Source organism: Nerophis lumbriciformis, linkage group LG01 (genome assembly GCF_033978685.3).
Source record: "Nerophis lumbriciformis linkage group LG01, RoL_Nlum_v2.1, whole genome shotgun sequence".
Taxonomy (NCBI): domain Eukaryota; kingdom Metazoa; phylum Chordata; class Actinopteri; order Syngnathiformes; family Syngnathidae; genus Nerophis; species Nerophis lumbriciformis.
The window spans coordinates 71,814,393-71,829,103 of NC_084548.2; the positions used below are offsets into that span (position 1 = coordinate 71,814,393).

At 43.6% G+C, this 14,711-nt stretch overlaps 1 protein-coding gene across 2 annotated transcripts in view; it reads left to right on the forward strand.

Moving 5' to 3' along the window:
* ankrd52a (ankyrin repeat domain 52a) overlaps positions 1-14,711 on the forward strand; it is a 102,681-nt gene that overhangs the window by 36,783 nt on the left and 51,187 nt on the right. For both annotated transcript variants that reach the window (XM_061925353.1, XM_061925360.1), the window contains 6 exons: positions 6,992-7,106; positions 7,194-7,276; positions 7,338-7,455; positions 10,171-10,239; positions 10,334-10,474; positions 14,636-14,698. In XM_061925353.1, coding sequence (XP_061781337.1) covers positions 6,992-7,106; positions 7,194-7,276; positions 7,338-7,455; positions 10,171-10,239; positions 10,334-10,474; positions 14,636-14,698 — 589 coding nt within the window. The remainder of the gene's footprint in view (positions 1-6,991; positions 7,107-7,193; positions 7,277-7,337; positions 7,456-10,170; positions 10,240-10,333; positions 10,475-14,635; positions 14,699-14,711) is intronic.

Here is a 14,711-nt window from a genome sequence, read left to right on the forward strand (position 1 = left end):
ATGAAAACTTTATTCATTACTCGCGGTTTTACGTAAATTAAACACCGAGTCAAATCAGCTCTGTTATTTTCCGTTTTTTTCGACTGTTTTCCGTACCTTGGAGACATCATGCCTCGTCGGTGTGTTGTCGGAGGGCGTAACAACACCAACAGGGACGGATTCAAGTTGCACCGGTGGCCCAAAGATGCGAAAGTGGCAAGAAATTGGACGTTTGTTCCGCACACTTTACCGACGAAAGCTATGCTACGACAGAGATGGCAAGAATGTGTGGATATCCTGCGACACTCAAAGCAGATGCATTTCCAACGATAAAGTCAAAGAAATCTGCCGCCAGACCCCCATTGAATCTGCCGGAGTGTGTGAGCAATTCAGGGACAAAGGGCTTCGGTAGCACGGCAAGCAATGGCGGCAGTTTGTTCCCGCAGACGAGCGAGCTAAACCCCCTGGATGTCTTGGCTCACACCGTCCCTTATGCCACCAAAGATGATCAAGAGAAGAATATCGACCCTAGCTTCCCTGGCCTGCTGACATCAACTCCAAAACTGGACAGATCAGCTTTCAGGAAAAGAGAGCGGATGAGGGTATGTCTACAGAATATATTAATTGATGAAAACTGGGCTGTCTGCACTCTCAAAGTGCATGTTGTTGCCAAATGTATTTCATATGCTGTAAACCTCGTTCATAGTTGTTAGTTTCCTTTAATGCCAAACAAACACATACCAATCGTTGGTTAGAAGGCGATCGCCGAATTCGTCCTCGCTTTCTCCCGTGTCGCTGGCTGTCGTGTCGTTTTCGTCGGTTTCGCTTGCATACGGTTCAAACCGATATGGCTCAATAGCTTCAGTTTCTTCTTCAATTTCGTTTTCGCTACCTGCCTCCACACTACAACCATCCGTTTCAATACATGCGTAATCTGTTGAATCGCTTAAGCCGCTGAAATCCGAGTCTGAATCCGAGCTAATGTCGCTATAGCTTGCTGTTCTATGCGCCATGTTTGTTTGTATCAGCATCACTATGTGACGTCACAGGAAAATGTACATAACGATGGTTAAAATCAGGCACTTTGAAGCTTTTTTTAGGGATATTGCGTGATGGGTAAAATTTTGAAAAAAATAAAATAAGCCACTGGGAACTGATTTTTAATGGTTTTAACCCTTCTGAAATTGTGATAATGTTCCCCTTTAAGCCTGTCACTTTCAGTTAGTCTGTCTGGCGACATTGACTTCTGCTACCTCTGTCATTATCATGCCCTGTTTGTGCTTCATGCCGTGCCACGTAAGTGTTTGTTTTTTCACATCACAGTAAGTGTTTTCGTTTTCACGTCCATAGCTTTTGCCCAAGTGCTAGTTTATTGTTTTGTTCATAGCCAAGTTTTACCTCCGCCTTGTGCGCGCTTTTTGTTCTTTTTTTTATAGTAATATTAAAATCATGTCTTTACCTTCACGCCATGTCCACTCCAACTTTACTCGCATCTCGGGAAAACAAACATCCCATAGTCCACGCCGTGACAAAAAATAAAGGTAAAGGTGAAGTTATAACACTGAAACACCCTCAGGAAGAGGTGCTTTAAGACATGGCTAGCTAGCTAGCAGCTAACATCCATCCGCAGTCTGCAGTGTTTTAGCTACTTCTAAATCACTAATCCTCGCCTCCATGGCGACAAATTAAGTGAGTTTTTACATGTATCATCCCTGCAGGACGAGGACTAGCTAAACATGCTTCACAAGCTTATCTATTTATCTATGTTCTTATGTTTTTATGTGTTATGAATTTGCACTAAATTAGTTTACCGGTAGCTTGCAATTTCATTCTAAAATGTACAATGACAATAAAGATATATTCTATTCTATTCTATTCTACACGCCGTAGGAGGATACAAACAAATGCCATGGGTGGATCTACACCTGACATCCACTGTAATGATACCAAGAATAAGATCGTATCTATTAGATACTATCCATCCATTTTCTACTGCTTATCCCCTTCGGGGTCGCGGGGGGTGCTATCTCAGCGGCATTCGGGCGGAAGGCGTCGTACACCTTAGACAAGTCGCCACCTCATCACAGGGCCAACACAGATAGACAGACAACAATTACACACTAGGGCCAATTTAGTGTTGCCAATCAACCTATTGCCAGGTGCATGTCTTTGGAGGTGGGAGGAAGCCGGAGTACCCGGAGGGAACCCACGCAGTCACAAGGAGAACATGCAAACTCCATACAGAAAGATCCCGAGCGCAGGATCGAACCCAGGACCTTCGTATTGTGAGGCAGACGCACTAACCCCTCTTCCACCGTGCTGCTTATTAGATACTACTATGATTACATTTTTTATCGTCACAAAATCTTTTTTCCTTTTCTTTTTAATATTCATATTATATTTATAAACTCAGGAAATACTTCTCTGGACACATGAGGACTTAAATTACTGTATGACCAATATATAATTGTGTAACTACCGTATTTTTCGGACTATAAGTCGCTCCGGATTTTAAGTCGCACCGGCCGAAAATGCATAATAAAGAAGGAAAAAAACATATATAAGTCGCACTGGAGTATAAGTCGCGGTAATTAAAGGTCTGTGAGGTGACGAGGTGATGCAACATGGAATCTTCTACATCAGGGATGTCAAAGTGGTTTTCATTGAGGCCACATGGCAGTTATGGCTGCCATCAGAGGACTGCTTGTAAAAGTGAATAATGGATGAATTTGCCTCTGGGTTTCATTATTAATTATACAAATTGTTTTAAGTATACTGTCGATTTTACAGTAAAAACTTTACATTTACAAAATTTTACTGTAAAATAGTGTTTTTTTCATTTTTTACAACATTTTAATGTAAATGTAAAAACAGTACCACTGTATATTTTTTTATTTATTTATTTTTTACGGGAAAAGCTGGCAGCTTTGTTGCCAGAATTTTTGTGTTAAATTGACATTGGTTTTTACAACATGATATTGCTCATGGAAAAACAGTACAAGTTATTTTCTTATTCTGGCAACTTAGTTGCCAGTTTTTCTACCGTAAAAACAAATGTACCGTCTTTCCATTTACAGTAATACACCGTTAAAAACAACAACTGTAGATTTTACAGTCAAAAACTGCCAGCTCAGTCAACAGAATTTCAACGCAAAAATCAGTAGTACCGTATTTTTCGGAGTATAAGTCGCTCCGGAGTATAAGTCGCACCGACCGAAAATGCATAATAAAGAAGGGAAAAAACATATATAAGTCGCACTGGAGTATAAGTCGCATTTTTTGGGGAAATGTATTTGATAAAAGCCAACACCAAGAATAGACCATTTAAAATAAATCAAGAATAGTGAACAACAGGCTGAATAAGTGTACGTTATATGAGGCATAAATAACCAACTGGTATGTTAACGTAACATATTATGGTAAGAGTCATTCAAATAACTATAACATATCGAACATGCTATACGTTTACCAAACAATCTGTCACTCCTAATCGCTAAATCCCATGAAATCTTATACGTCTAGTCCAGGGGTCGGCAACCCAAAATGTTGAAGGAGCCATATTGGACCAAAAATACAAAAACAAATCTGTCTGGAGCCGCAAAAAATTCAAAGCCATATTACATACAGATAGTGTGTCATGACATATACATTGAATTAAGAGGACTTAAAGGAAACTAAATGACCTCAAATATAGCTACAAATGAGGCATAATGATGCAATATGTACATATAGCTAGCCTAAATAGCATGTTAGCATTGACTAGCTTGCAGTCATGCAGTGACCAAATATGTCTGATTAGCACTCCACACAAGTCACCTTTGTGCATTCATGCACAACCTTGAAAGTTTGGTGGACAAAATGAGACAGAAAAAGAAGTGGCATAAAACACGTCCTGGAAAGTCGGAGAAAGTTATACATGTAAACAAACTAAGGTGAGTTCAAGGACCGCCAAAATTAGTAGGACAAAACGGCGCTCGCCATATACTCGAATCAGTGAAGCATGTTTAATATAAACAGTGTGTTTTATAACAATTAGGGAGGTTTGTGTCATGTTTGTCCTACAGAAACCATATTAAAACAAAAAATATATATTTTTTTTCCCTCATCTTTTTCCATTTTTCATAAATTTTTGAAAAAGCTCCAGAGAGCCACTAGGGCGGCGCTAAAGAGCCGCATGCGGCTCTAGAGCCGCGGGTTGCCTACCCCCGGTCTAGTCTCTTACGTGAATGAGATAAATAATATTATTTGATATTTTACGCTAATGTGTTAATAATTTCACACATAAGTCGCTCCTGAGTATAAGTCGCACCCCCGGCCAAACTATGAAAAAAAACTGCGACTTCTAGTCCGAAAAATACGGTACTTGGTATGGGATCGATACTTCATTTTGTGGTGTCATCCAAAACTAATGTAAAGTATCAAAGAAGAGAAGAATAAGTGGTTATCACATTTTAACAGAAGTGTAGATAGACAGTTAAAGTTAAAGTAGCAATGATTGTCACACACACACTAGGTGTGGTGAAATTACTCTCTGCATTTGACCCATCACCCTTGATCACCCCCTGGGAGGTGAGGGGAGCAGTGGGCTGCAGCGGTGGCCGCGCCCGGGAATCATTTTTGGTGATTTAACCCCCAATTCCAACCCCCAATTCCAACCCTTGATGCTCAGTGCCAAGCAGGGAGGTAATGGGTCCCATTTTTATAGTCTTTGGTATGACTCGGCCGGGGTTTTTGAACTCACGACCTACCGATCTCAGGGCGGACACTCTAACCACTAGGCCACTGAGCAGGTCCAGAACATGTTAAAACAGAAAATAAGCAGATATTAACAGTAAATGAACAAGTACAAAAGCCAAAAGCAGTGAAGTTGTCACGCTGTGTAAATGGTAAATAAAAGAGAATACAATGATTTGCAAATCCTTTTCAACTTATATTCAATTGAATAGACTGCAAAGACAAGATATTTCATGTTCACACTTTTTTTTTTTTTTTGCAAATAATCATTATCTTAGAATTTAATGGCAGCAACACATTGCAAAAAAGTTTTACCACTGTGTTACATGGCCTTTCCTTTTAACAACACTCAGTAAAGGTTTGGGAACTGAGGAGACACATTTTTGAAGTGGAATTGTTTCCCATTCTTGCTTGATGTACAGCTTAAGTTGTTCAACAGTCTTCCTTCTGCTATTTTAGGCTTCATAATGCGCCACACATTTTCAATGGGAGACAGGTCTGGACTACGGGCAGGCCAGTCTAGATTAGATTAGATTAGATTAGATTTATTGGTCCCCTTGGGGAAATTCATTGTCACTGCCGTACATTTAAACACTAGACATTACACATCACACAAAAAAAATAACAAAAAGACATCATACATGACTAACACACATTTACAGGCTTGTCAGAGAGGTCGGCCAGGCCTGCTGTTAAGGGCGGCTATAGCTGCAGGGATCAGGCTTTTCCTGAGGCGGGCCCTCCGGAATTTGATAGTTCTGTACCTGCGCCCTGATGGTAGTGGGATGATGTATTGGTGTAGTGGGTGAGTGATATCCTGCACTCTTTTACTATGACGCCACGCTGTTGTAACACGTGGCTTGGCATTGTCTTGCTGAAATAAGCAGGGGCGTCCGTGCCAACGTTGCTTGGATGGCAACATATGTTGCTCCAAAAGCTGTACCGTATTTTCCGCACCATAAGGCGCCCTGGGTTATAAGCCGCGCCTTCAATGAACGGCATATTTCAAAACTTTGTCCACCTATAAGACGCCCCGTGTTATAAGCCGCATCTAACTGCGCTAAAGGAATGTCAAAAGAACAGTCAGATAGGTCAGTCAAACTTTAATAATATATTAAAAACCAGCGTGATGTGGGCGCGCACGGAGTCGTATATCAACATGGACGGAGCTGCGTGAAAAAAGCCACCCGGCCTCTTCGCGTAAACTTACCTTAACCACTCGCTCATCTTTTCTTCATCCATCCCTTCGAGTTAGCTTTTATGATGACGCCGGCTGGAAAGGTCTCTTTTGGCAAGGTCTTCCTTTTGAATATCACCATGGGTGGAAGTTTCTGGCCATTAGCATGGCAAGCTAGAACCACAGTGAAGGATGACTTCTCATTCCCTGTGGTGCGAATATTCACCGTACGTGCTCCCGTTGTATCCACAGTGCGGTTCACAGGAATATCAAAAGTCAGTGGAACCTCGTCCATGTTGATAATGTTCTCTGGCCGGATCTTTTTTTCAGCTATCTTGTTTTTACAATATGCACGGAAAGTAGCCAGCTTTTCTTGAAAGTCTTTAGGCAGTTGCTGTGAAATAGTAGTCCGTGTGCGGATGGAGAGATTGCGTCTTTTCATGAACCGGATCCCTGTCGCTTAGTAGGAGCCATTTTGTGGTCTTTACGGATGTAAACACACAAAGGAAATGAAACGTAATATCCGCGCGCTTCTTCTTCTTCTACGCGGGCGGGTGGTTGCTTACAGTAGAAGAAGAAGCGCTTCCTGTTCTATGGGGGCGGGTGCTTACCTTGGCGGTTGCTTGCGTAGAAGAAGAAGCACTTCCTCTTCTACGGGGAAAAAAGATGGCGGCTGTTTACCGTAGTTGCGAGACCGAAACTTTATGAAAATGAATCTTAATATTAATCCATATATAAAGCGCACCGGGTTATAAGGCGCACTGTCAGCTTTTGAGAAAATTTGTGGTTTTTAGGTGCGCCTTATAGTGCGGAAAATACGGTATGTATTTTTCAGCATTAATGGTGCCTTCACAGATGTGTAAGTTACCCATGCCTTGGGCACTAATACACGCCCATACCATCACACATGCTGGCTTTTACACTTTGCACCTAGAACAGTCCAGATGGTTCTTTTCCTCTTTGGTCCAGAGGACACGACATCCCAACTTCACTGGTTTTGGATTTTGTAAAACCACTCGGCCGTTGAAGACACCTTGTAGTTTGAGAACGTGCGTTTGGTCAGCACTGTTGTAACGTCATGTGATTGTTGTGCCCTATCAGGTGGCGAGATCGACAGTGTGGATCGATATGGCAATACTCCTCTCCATGTCGCTGCTAAGTACGGCCATGAACTGCTCATCAGCACTTTGATGACCAACGGCGCCGACACGGCCAGGTAGCAACAGCGCCGTGACGCGAACAATGTCAAGTTTGTTGTCATCAAAACGCCGTCATCGTCTCTTTTGTTGTGTGCTCCCTTCAGACGCGGGATCCACGGAATGTTCCCCTTGCACCTCGCCGTGCTCTACGGGTTTTCAGACTGTTGTCGCAAGTTACTCTCCTCAGGTTTGCGCCGCACGTGAAATAGCCGCGTGAAAGTGGCCGTGTTTGACCCGTCTGCTCGCAGGTCAGCTGTACAGCATCGTCTCCTCCATGAGCAAGGAGCACGTGCTGTCGGCGGGGTTCGACATCAACACCCCGGACAACTTTGGGAGGACCTGTCTGCACGCTGCTGCCTCCGGAGGGTAAGAGGAACACCTGCCGTGTAATGACGGGATGCAAATGTCCATATTAAAGGGGAACATTATCACCAGATCTATGTAAGCGTCAATATATACCTTGATGTTGCAGAAAAAAGACCACATATTTTTTTAACCGATTTCCGAACTCTAAATGGGTGAATTTTGGCGAATTAAACGCCTTTCTATTATTCGCTCTCGGAGCGATGACGTCACATCGGGAAGCAATCCGCCATTTTCTCAAACACCGAGTCAAATCAGCTCTGTTATTTTCCGTTTTTTCGACTGTTTTCCGTACCTTGGAGACATCATGCCTCGTCGGTGTGTTGTCGGAGGGTGCCTTTCTGCGCGGGCGACGCCTTTCTGCGCGCGCGCGACGCCTTTCTGCGCGCTCTCTGTGTACTCCTGGCATCTCTCCTCGCGCTCTCATGTTTCTTTTTGGCACTTTGGGGGCGGGTATGCTTAGACGGCCCCTCCTTTCTGATTGGCTGTGAGCATTTTTCATATGACCAATCATTCTCCAGCGTAGCAACGTTGTAGCCATCTTACCTCGGACATCTAGCCTCAATCATTACATTGATGTCAATGGTACATGTACTAATTAAATTACCATAACTTGCTCGATTTTCTTGCCTTGTTACAAATCTTATTACATGTAGATATGACATAGGATGCTGTACCTGTTGAAATTACCTCTTTCGCTTTAAAAAAAAAAAGACTTAATTGTGCAACATAGTTGTGTAGGGTCAGTGTTAGTCAGTTCTCTGATTATTTTAAACTGTTTCAGAATACATTATTAAAAGCTATTTTTAACATTTTAAAAACAAAATTCAAAGATTATTTCATTAATATTATGGCTGAATCAAAAGAAATTCCATAAATTAGAAAACAAATGTTCAAGGAGTGAAAATATAAAATAATGTTATGGTTGGATGTTATTGCTGGTGGACCAGTTCTGGCTGAAAGATGTGATTATGGTGTTTGTTGTCTTATTATTTATTTGGGTCACATTTTGTATTACCGTATTTTCCGCACCATAAGGCGCCCTGGGTTATAAGCCGCGCCTTCAATGAACGGCATATTTCAAAACTTTGTCCACCTATAAGCCGCCCGGTGTTGTAAGCTAAAGGAATGTCAAAAAAAACAGTCAGATAGGTCAGTCAAACTTTAATAATATATTAAAAACCAGCGTTCTAACAACTCTGTTCACTCCCAAAATGTACGCAAATGTGCAATCACAAACATAGTAAAATTCAAAATAGTGCAGAGCAATAGCAACATAATGTTGCTCGAACGTTAATGTCACAACACACAAAATAAACATAACGCTCACTTTCTGAAGTTATTCTTCATTCATAAATCCCTCGAATTCTTCTCCTTCGGTGTCCGAATTGAAAAGTTGGGCGAATGTGGGATCCAAAATGGCCGGCTCCGTCTCGTCGAAGTAATCGGAGTCAGTGTCGCTGTTGTCCAGCAGTTCTGTGAATCCTGCCTTCCGGAAAGCTCGGACCACAGTTGTGACCGAAATATCTGCCCAGGCATTTACGATCCACTGGCAGATGTTGGCGTATGTCGTCCGGCGCTGTCTCCCTGTCTTAGTGAAGGTGTGTTCGCCTTCTGTCATCCATTGTTCCCACGCAGTTAGCAGTCTAGCTTCGAATGCCCTGTTGACACCAATATCTAGCGGCTGGAGGTCTTTTGTCAATCCACCCGGAATGACGGCGAGTATTGAATTAAGCGCGTAAGCGTGTCTCTCAATGTGCTGTTATGAGCTAGCAAATATAACAACTACACTACCCAGCATGCAACGATAGTTACGAGCATGCGCGGTAGCCCTGAGAAGCGTTGTATGCTGGGAGTTAGAATGTGGTTATGAGCACGCTGTGAGTAAACGTTGAGAACTCAGTTAACACGCCTCGTCTGCATTATTTATAATTAGACAGACAACACACTTAATAGGAGCCATTTTGGGGTCTTTACATAAACACACAAATGGAAATGAAACGTCACATATCCCAGCATGCACCGCGCGCTTCTTCTACGGGGAAAAAAGATGGCGGCTGTTTACCGTAGTTGCGAGACCTAAACTTTATGAAAATGAATCTTAATATTTATCCATATATAAAGCGCACCGGGTTATAAGGCGCACTGTCAGCTTTTGAGAAAATTTGTGGTTTTTAGGTGCGCCTTATAGTGCGGAAAATACGGTACCCTGTATTGTGTTTATGTGGTATGAAATAACCTTCATCAGCGCGCGACATTTTTTTTATCCACTTCTTCCTCCATAAATCTTGATACATATTGACGATGACCCGCCCTGCTATACTTCTGATTGGCTCTGAGCATTTTTCGCCTGACCAATCAGAAAGAAGGGGCCGTCTAAGCATACCCGCCCCCAAAGTGCCAAAAAGAAACATGAGAGCGCGAGGAGAGATGCCAGGAGTACACAGAGAGCGCGCAGAAAGGTGTCGCGCGCGCGCAGAAAGGTGTCGCGCGCGCGCAGAAAGGCACCGCGCGCGCGCAAAAAGGCACCACGCGCGCGCGCACGAAGTGGAGAATCAGTGCGCGATAACAGTTTTTATGCGCTCGGATTTTTGGCACTAATGTGACGCCATAATTGTTGCGCTGACAAGAAGTTGAACTATCCATACATTTTCTGTTTAGTCTTTTTTTCTGCCTTTACAGAATGCAAATGTAATCCATTGTTGTCCTTCTTTGCAGAAATGTTGAATGTCTGAACTTGCTCCTAAGCAGCGGTACGGACCTGAACAGGAGGGACCTAATGGGAAGGCGAGTGTTTTTTTTTGTGTTTTTTTGACTGAAACGACAACATCGTCAATGCAGCTGAGCTCACCGTCTAACCTTACCCGTCATTTGCCACCAGAACCCCATTGCACTACGCGGCTGCTAACGGAAGGTACCAGTGCACTGTGACGCTGGTGAGCGCCGGCGCCGAGATCAACGAGCCCGACCAGACGGGCTGCACCCCCCTGCACTACTGTGCAGCTTCACAAGCCTTCGGCAGGTGAGAAACAGGAAGTAGTATCGTAATTAGATACAGTGGGGCAAAAAAGTATTTAGTCAGCCACCGATTGCGCAAGTTCTCCCACTTAAAATGAAGACAGAGGTCTGTAATTTTCATCATAGGTACACTTCAACTGTGAGAGACAGAATGTGAAAAAAAATCCAGGAATTCACATTGTAGGAATTTTAAAGAATTTATTTGTAAATTATGGTGGAAAATAAGTATTTGGTCACTTCAAACAAGGAAGATCTCTGGCTCTCACAGACCTGTAACTTCTTCTTTAAGAAGCTCTTCTGTCCTCCACTCCTTACCTGTATTAATGGCACCTGTTAAAACTCGTTATCTGTATAAAAGACACCTGTCCACAGCCTCAAACAGTCAGACTCCAAACTCCACTATGGCCAAGACCAAAGAGCTGTTGAAGGACACCAGGAAAATAATTGTAGACCTGCACCAGACTGTGAAGAGTGAATCTACAATAGGCAAGCAGCTTGGTGTGAGAAAATCAACTGTGGGAGCAATTATCAGAAAATGCAAGACATACAAGACCACTGATAATCTCCCTCGATCTGGGGCTCCACGCAAGATCTCATCCCCTGGGGTCAAAATAATCATGAGAACAGTGAGCAAAAATCCCAGAACCACACGGGGGGACCTGGTGAATGACCTGCAGAGAGCTGGGACCAAAGTAACAAAGGTTACCATCAGTAACACACTACGCCGACAGGGAATCAAATCCTGCAGTGCCAGACGTGTCCAGGCCCGTCTGAAGTTTGCCAGAGAGCACATGGATGATACAGCAGAGGATTGGGCGAATGTCATGTGGTCAGATGAAACCAAAATAGAACTTTTTGGTATAAACTCAACTCGTCGTGTTTGGAGGAAGAAGAATACTGAGTTGCATCCCAAGAACACCATACCTACTGTGAAGCATGGGGGTGGAAACATCATGCTTTGGGGCTGTTTTTCTGCTAAGGGGACAGACCGACTGATCCGTGTTAAGGAAAGAATGAATGGGGCCATGTATCGAGAGATTTTGAGCCAAAACCTCCTTCCATCAGTGAGAGCTTTGAAGATGAAACGTGGCTGAGTCTTCCAGCATGACAATGATCCCAAACACACCGCCCGGGCAACGAAGGAGTGGCTCCGTAAGAAGCATTTGAAAGTCCTGGAGTGGCCTAGCCAGTCTCCAGACCTCAACCCCATAGAAAATCTGTGGAGGGAGTTGAAAGTCCAAGCCCCAAAACATCAATGCTCTCGAGAAGATCTGCATGGAGGAATGGGCCAAAATACCAGCTACTGTGTGTGCAAACCTGGTAAAGACCTATAGTAATCGTTTGACCTCTGTTATTGCCAACAAAGGTTATATTACAAAGTATTGAGTTGAATTTTTGTTATTGACCAAATACTTATTTTCCACCATAATTTACAAATAAATTCTTTAAAAATCCTACAATGTGAATTCCTGGATTTTTTTTCACATTCTGTCTCTCGCAGTTGAAGTGTACCTATGATGAAAATTACAGACCGCTGTCATCCTTTTAAGTGGGAGAACTTGCACAATCGGTGGCTGACTAAATACTTTTTTGCCCCACTGTATATACGACAACGGAGCCGGGTAAGGGAGGTTTTCAACCGCACTACTTGGCATCAAACAGCAGAGGGCACAAGTGGTTCAGTCCATTTGCTTTGCTGCTGCAGAAATCCCAACAAAACATGAACAGAACATGAATATTTGGTGCACTGAGAAGACAATAGTGACACAAAGTGGTGTAAAGGTAATGGACTGAGGTTACCTTAGCTGGTGAACATGCTTTATCAGTATCATGCTTCAGTCCCCACTTTCCAGACTACAGACTGTGTATATAAGCCCCACCAAGTAAATTTAGGGACATTTTTTGCTATATATTAGCCACAGATACACTATATTGCCAAAAGTATTTGGCCACCCATTCAAATGATGAGAATCAGGTGCCCTAATCACTTGGCCCGGTGTATAAAATCAAGCACTTAGGCACGGAGACTGTTTCTACAAACATTTGTGAAAGAATGGGCCGCTCTCAGTGATTTAAAGCGTGGAACTGTCACAGGATGCCACCTGTGCAACAAGTCATCCATCCATCCATCTTCTTCCGCTTATCCGAGGTCGGGTCGCGGGGGCAGCAGCCTAAGCAGGGAAGCCCAGACTTCCCTCTCCCCAGCCACTTCGTCCAGCTCCTCCCGGGGGATCCCGAGGCGTTCCCAGGCCAGCCGGGAGACATAGTCTTCCCAACGTGTCCTGGGTCTTCCTCGTGGCCTCCTACCGGTCGGACATGCCCTAAACACCTCCTTAGGGAGGCGCTCGGGTGGCATCCTGACCAGATGCCCGAACCACCTCATCTGGCTCCTCTCGATGCGGAGGAGCAGCGGCTTTACTTTGAGCTCCCCCCGGATGACAGAGCTTCTCACCCTATCTCTAAGGGAGAGCCCCGCCACCCGGCGGAGGAAACTCATTTCGGCCGCTTGTACCCGTGATCTTGTCCTTTCGGTCATAACCCAAAGCTCATGACCATAGGTGAGGATGGGAACGTAGATCGACCGGTAAATTGAGCAACAAGTCCAGTCGTGAAATTTTCTCGCTCCTAAATATTCCAAAGTCAACTTTATTATAAGAATAGTGAAGAGTTTGGGAGCAACAGCAAGTCAGCCACCAAGTGGTAGGCCACGTAAACCGACAGAGAGGGGTCAGCGGATGCTGAAGCGCATGGTGCAAAGACTTTCTGCACAGTCAGTTGCTACAGAGCTCCAAACTTCACGTGATCTTCCAATTAGCCCACGTACAGTACGCAGAGAGCTTCATGGAATGGGTTTCAATGGCCGAGCAGCTGCAGAGTTTCATTTTTTTTAACGTTTTCTGCTGGTGGTGTCCCTCCGTATTTTGAAAAGAAAAAAATGTGCCTTGCCTCAAAAAAGGTTGAAAAACACTGGCTTAAAGGGGAACATTATCACCAGACCTATGTAAGCGTCAATATATACCTTGATGTTGCAGGAAAAAAGACCATATATTTTTTTAACCGATTTCCGAACTCTAAATGGGTGAATTTTGGCGAATTAAACGGCTTTCTATTATTCGCTCTCGGAGCGATGACGTCACAACGGGAAGCAATCCGCCATTTTCTCAAACACCGAGTCAAATCAGCTCTGTTATTTTCCGTTTTTTCGACTGTTTTCCGTACCTTGGAGACATCATGCCTCGTCGGTGTGTTGTCGGAGGGTGTAACAACACCAACAGGGACGGATTCAAGTTGCACCAGTGGCCCAAAGATGCCAAAGTGGCAAGAAATTGGACGTTTGTTCCGCACACTTTACCGACGAAAGCTATGCTACGACAGAGATGGCAAGAATGTGTAGATATCCTGCGACACTCAAAGCAGATGCATTTCCAACGATAAAGTCAAAGAAATCTGCCGCCAGACCCCCAGGAAAAGAGTGCGGATGAGGGTATGTCTACAGAATATATTAATTGATGAAAACTGGGCTGTCTGCACTCTCAAAGTGCATGTTGTTGCCAAATATATTTCATATGCTGTAAACCTAGTTCATAGTTGTTAGTTTCCTTTAATGCCAAACAAACACATACCAATCGTTGGTTAGAAGGCGATCGCCGAATTCGTCCTCGCTTTCTCCCGTGTCGCTGGCTGTCGTGTCGTTTTCGTCGGTTTCGCTTGCATACGGTTCAAACCGATATGGCTCAATAGCTTCAGTTTCTTCTTCAATTTCGTTTTCGCTACCTGCCTCCACACTACAACCATCCGTTTCAATACATGCGTAATCTGTTGAATCGCTTAAGCCGCTGAAATCCGAGTCTGAATCCGAGCTAATGTCGCTATAGCTTGCTGTTCTATGCTCCATGTTTGTTTGTGTTGGCATCACTATGTGACGTCACAGGAAAATGGACGGGTGTATATAACGATGGTTAAAATCAGGCACTTTGAAGCTTTTTTTAGGGATATTGCGTGATGGGTAAAATTTTGAAAAAAACTTTGAAAAATAAAATAAGCCACTGGGAACTGGTTTTTAATGGTTTTAACCCTTCTGAAATTGTGGTAATGTTCCCCTTTAAGATATTTGTTTTATCGCTTTTTTTGGGGTGTTTTTAACATTTTGTTGTGCTCTCTTCAGAATCGATGGACACTTTCCTGGGAGTCATCAACACGATGAAGAGGATGTGAAAGAGTCCTACTTGTAGGTTCCTCCT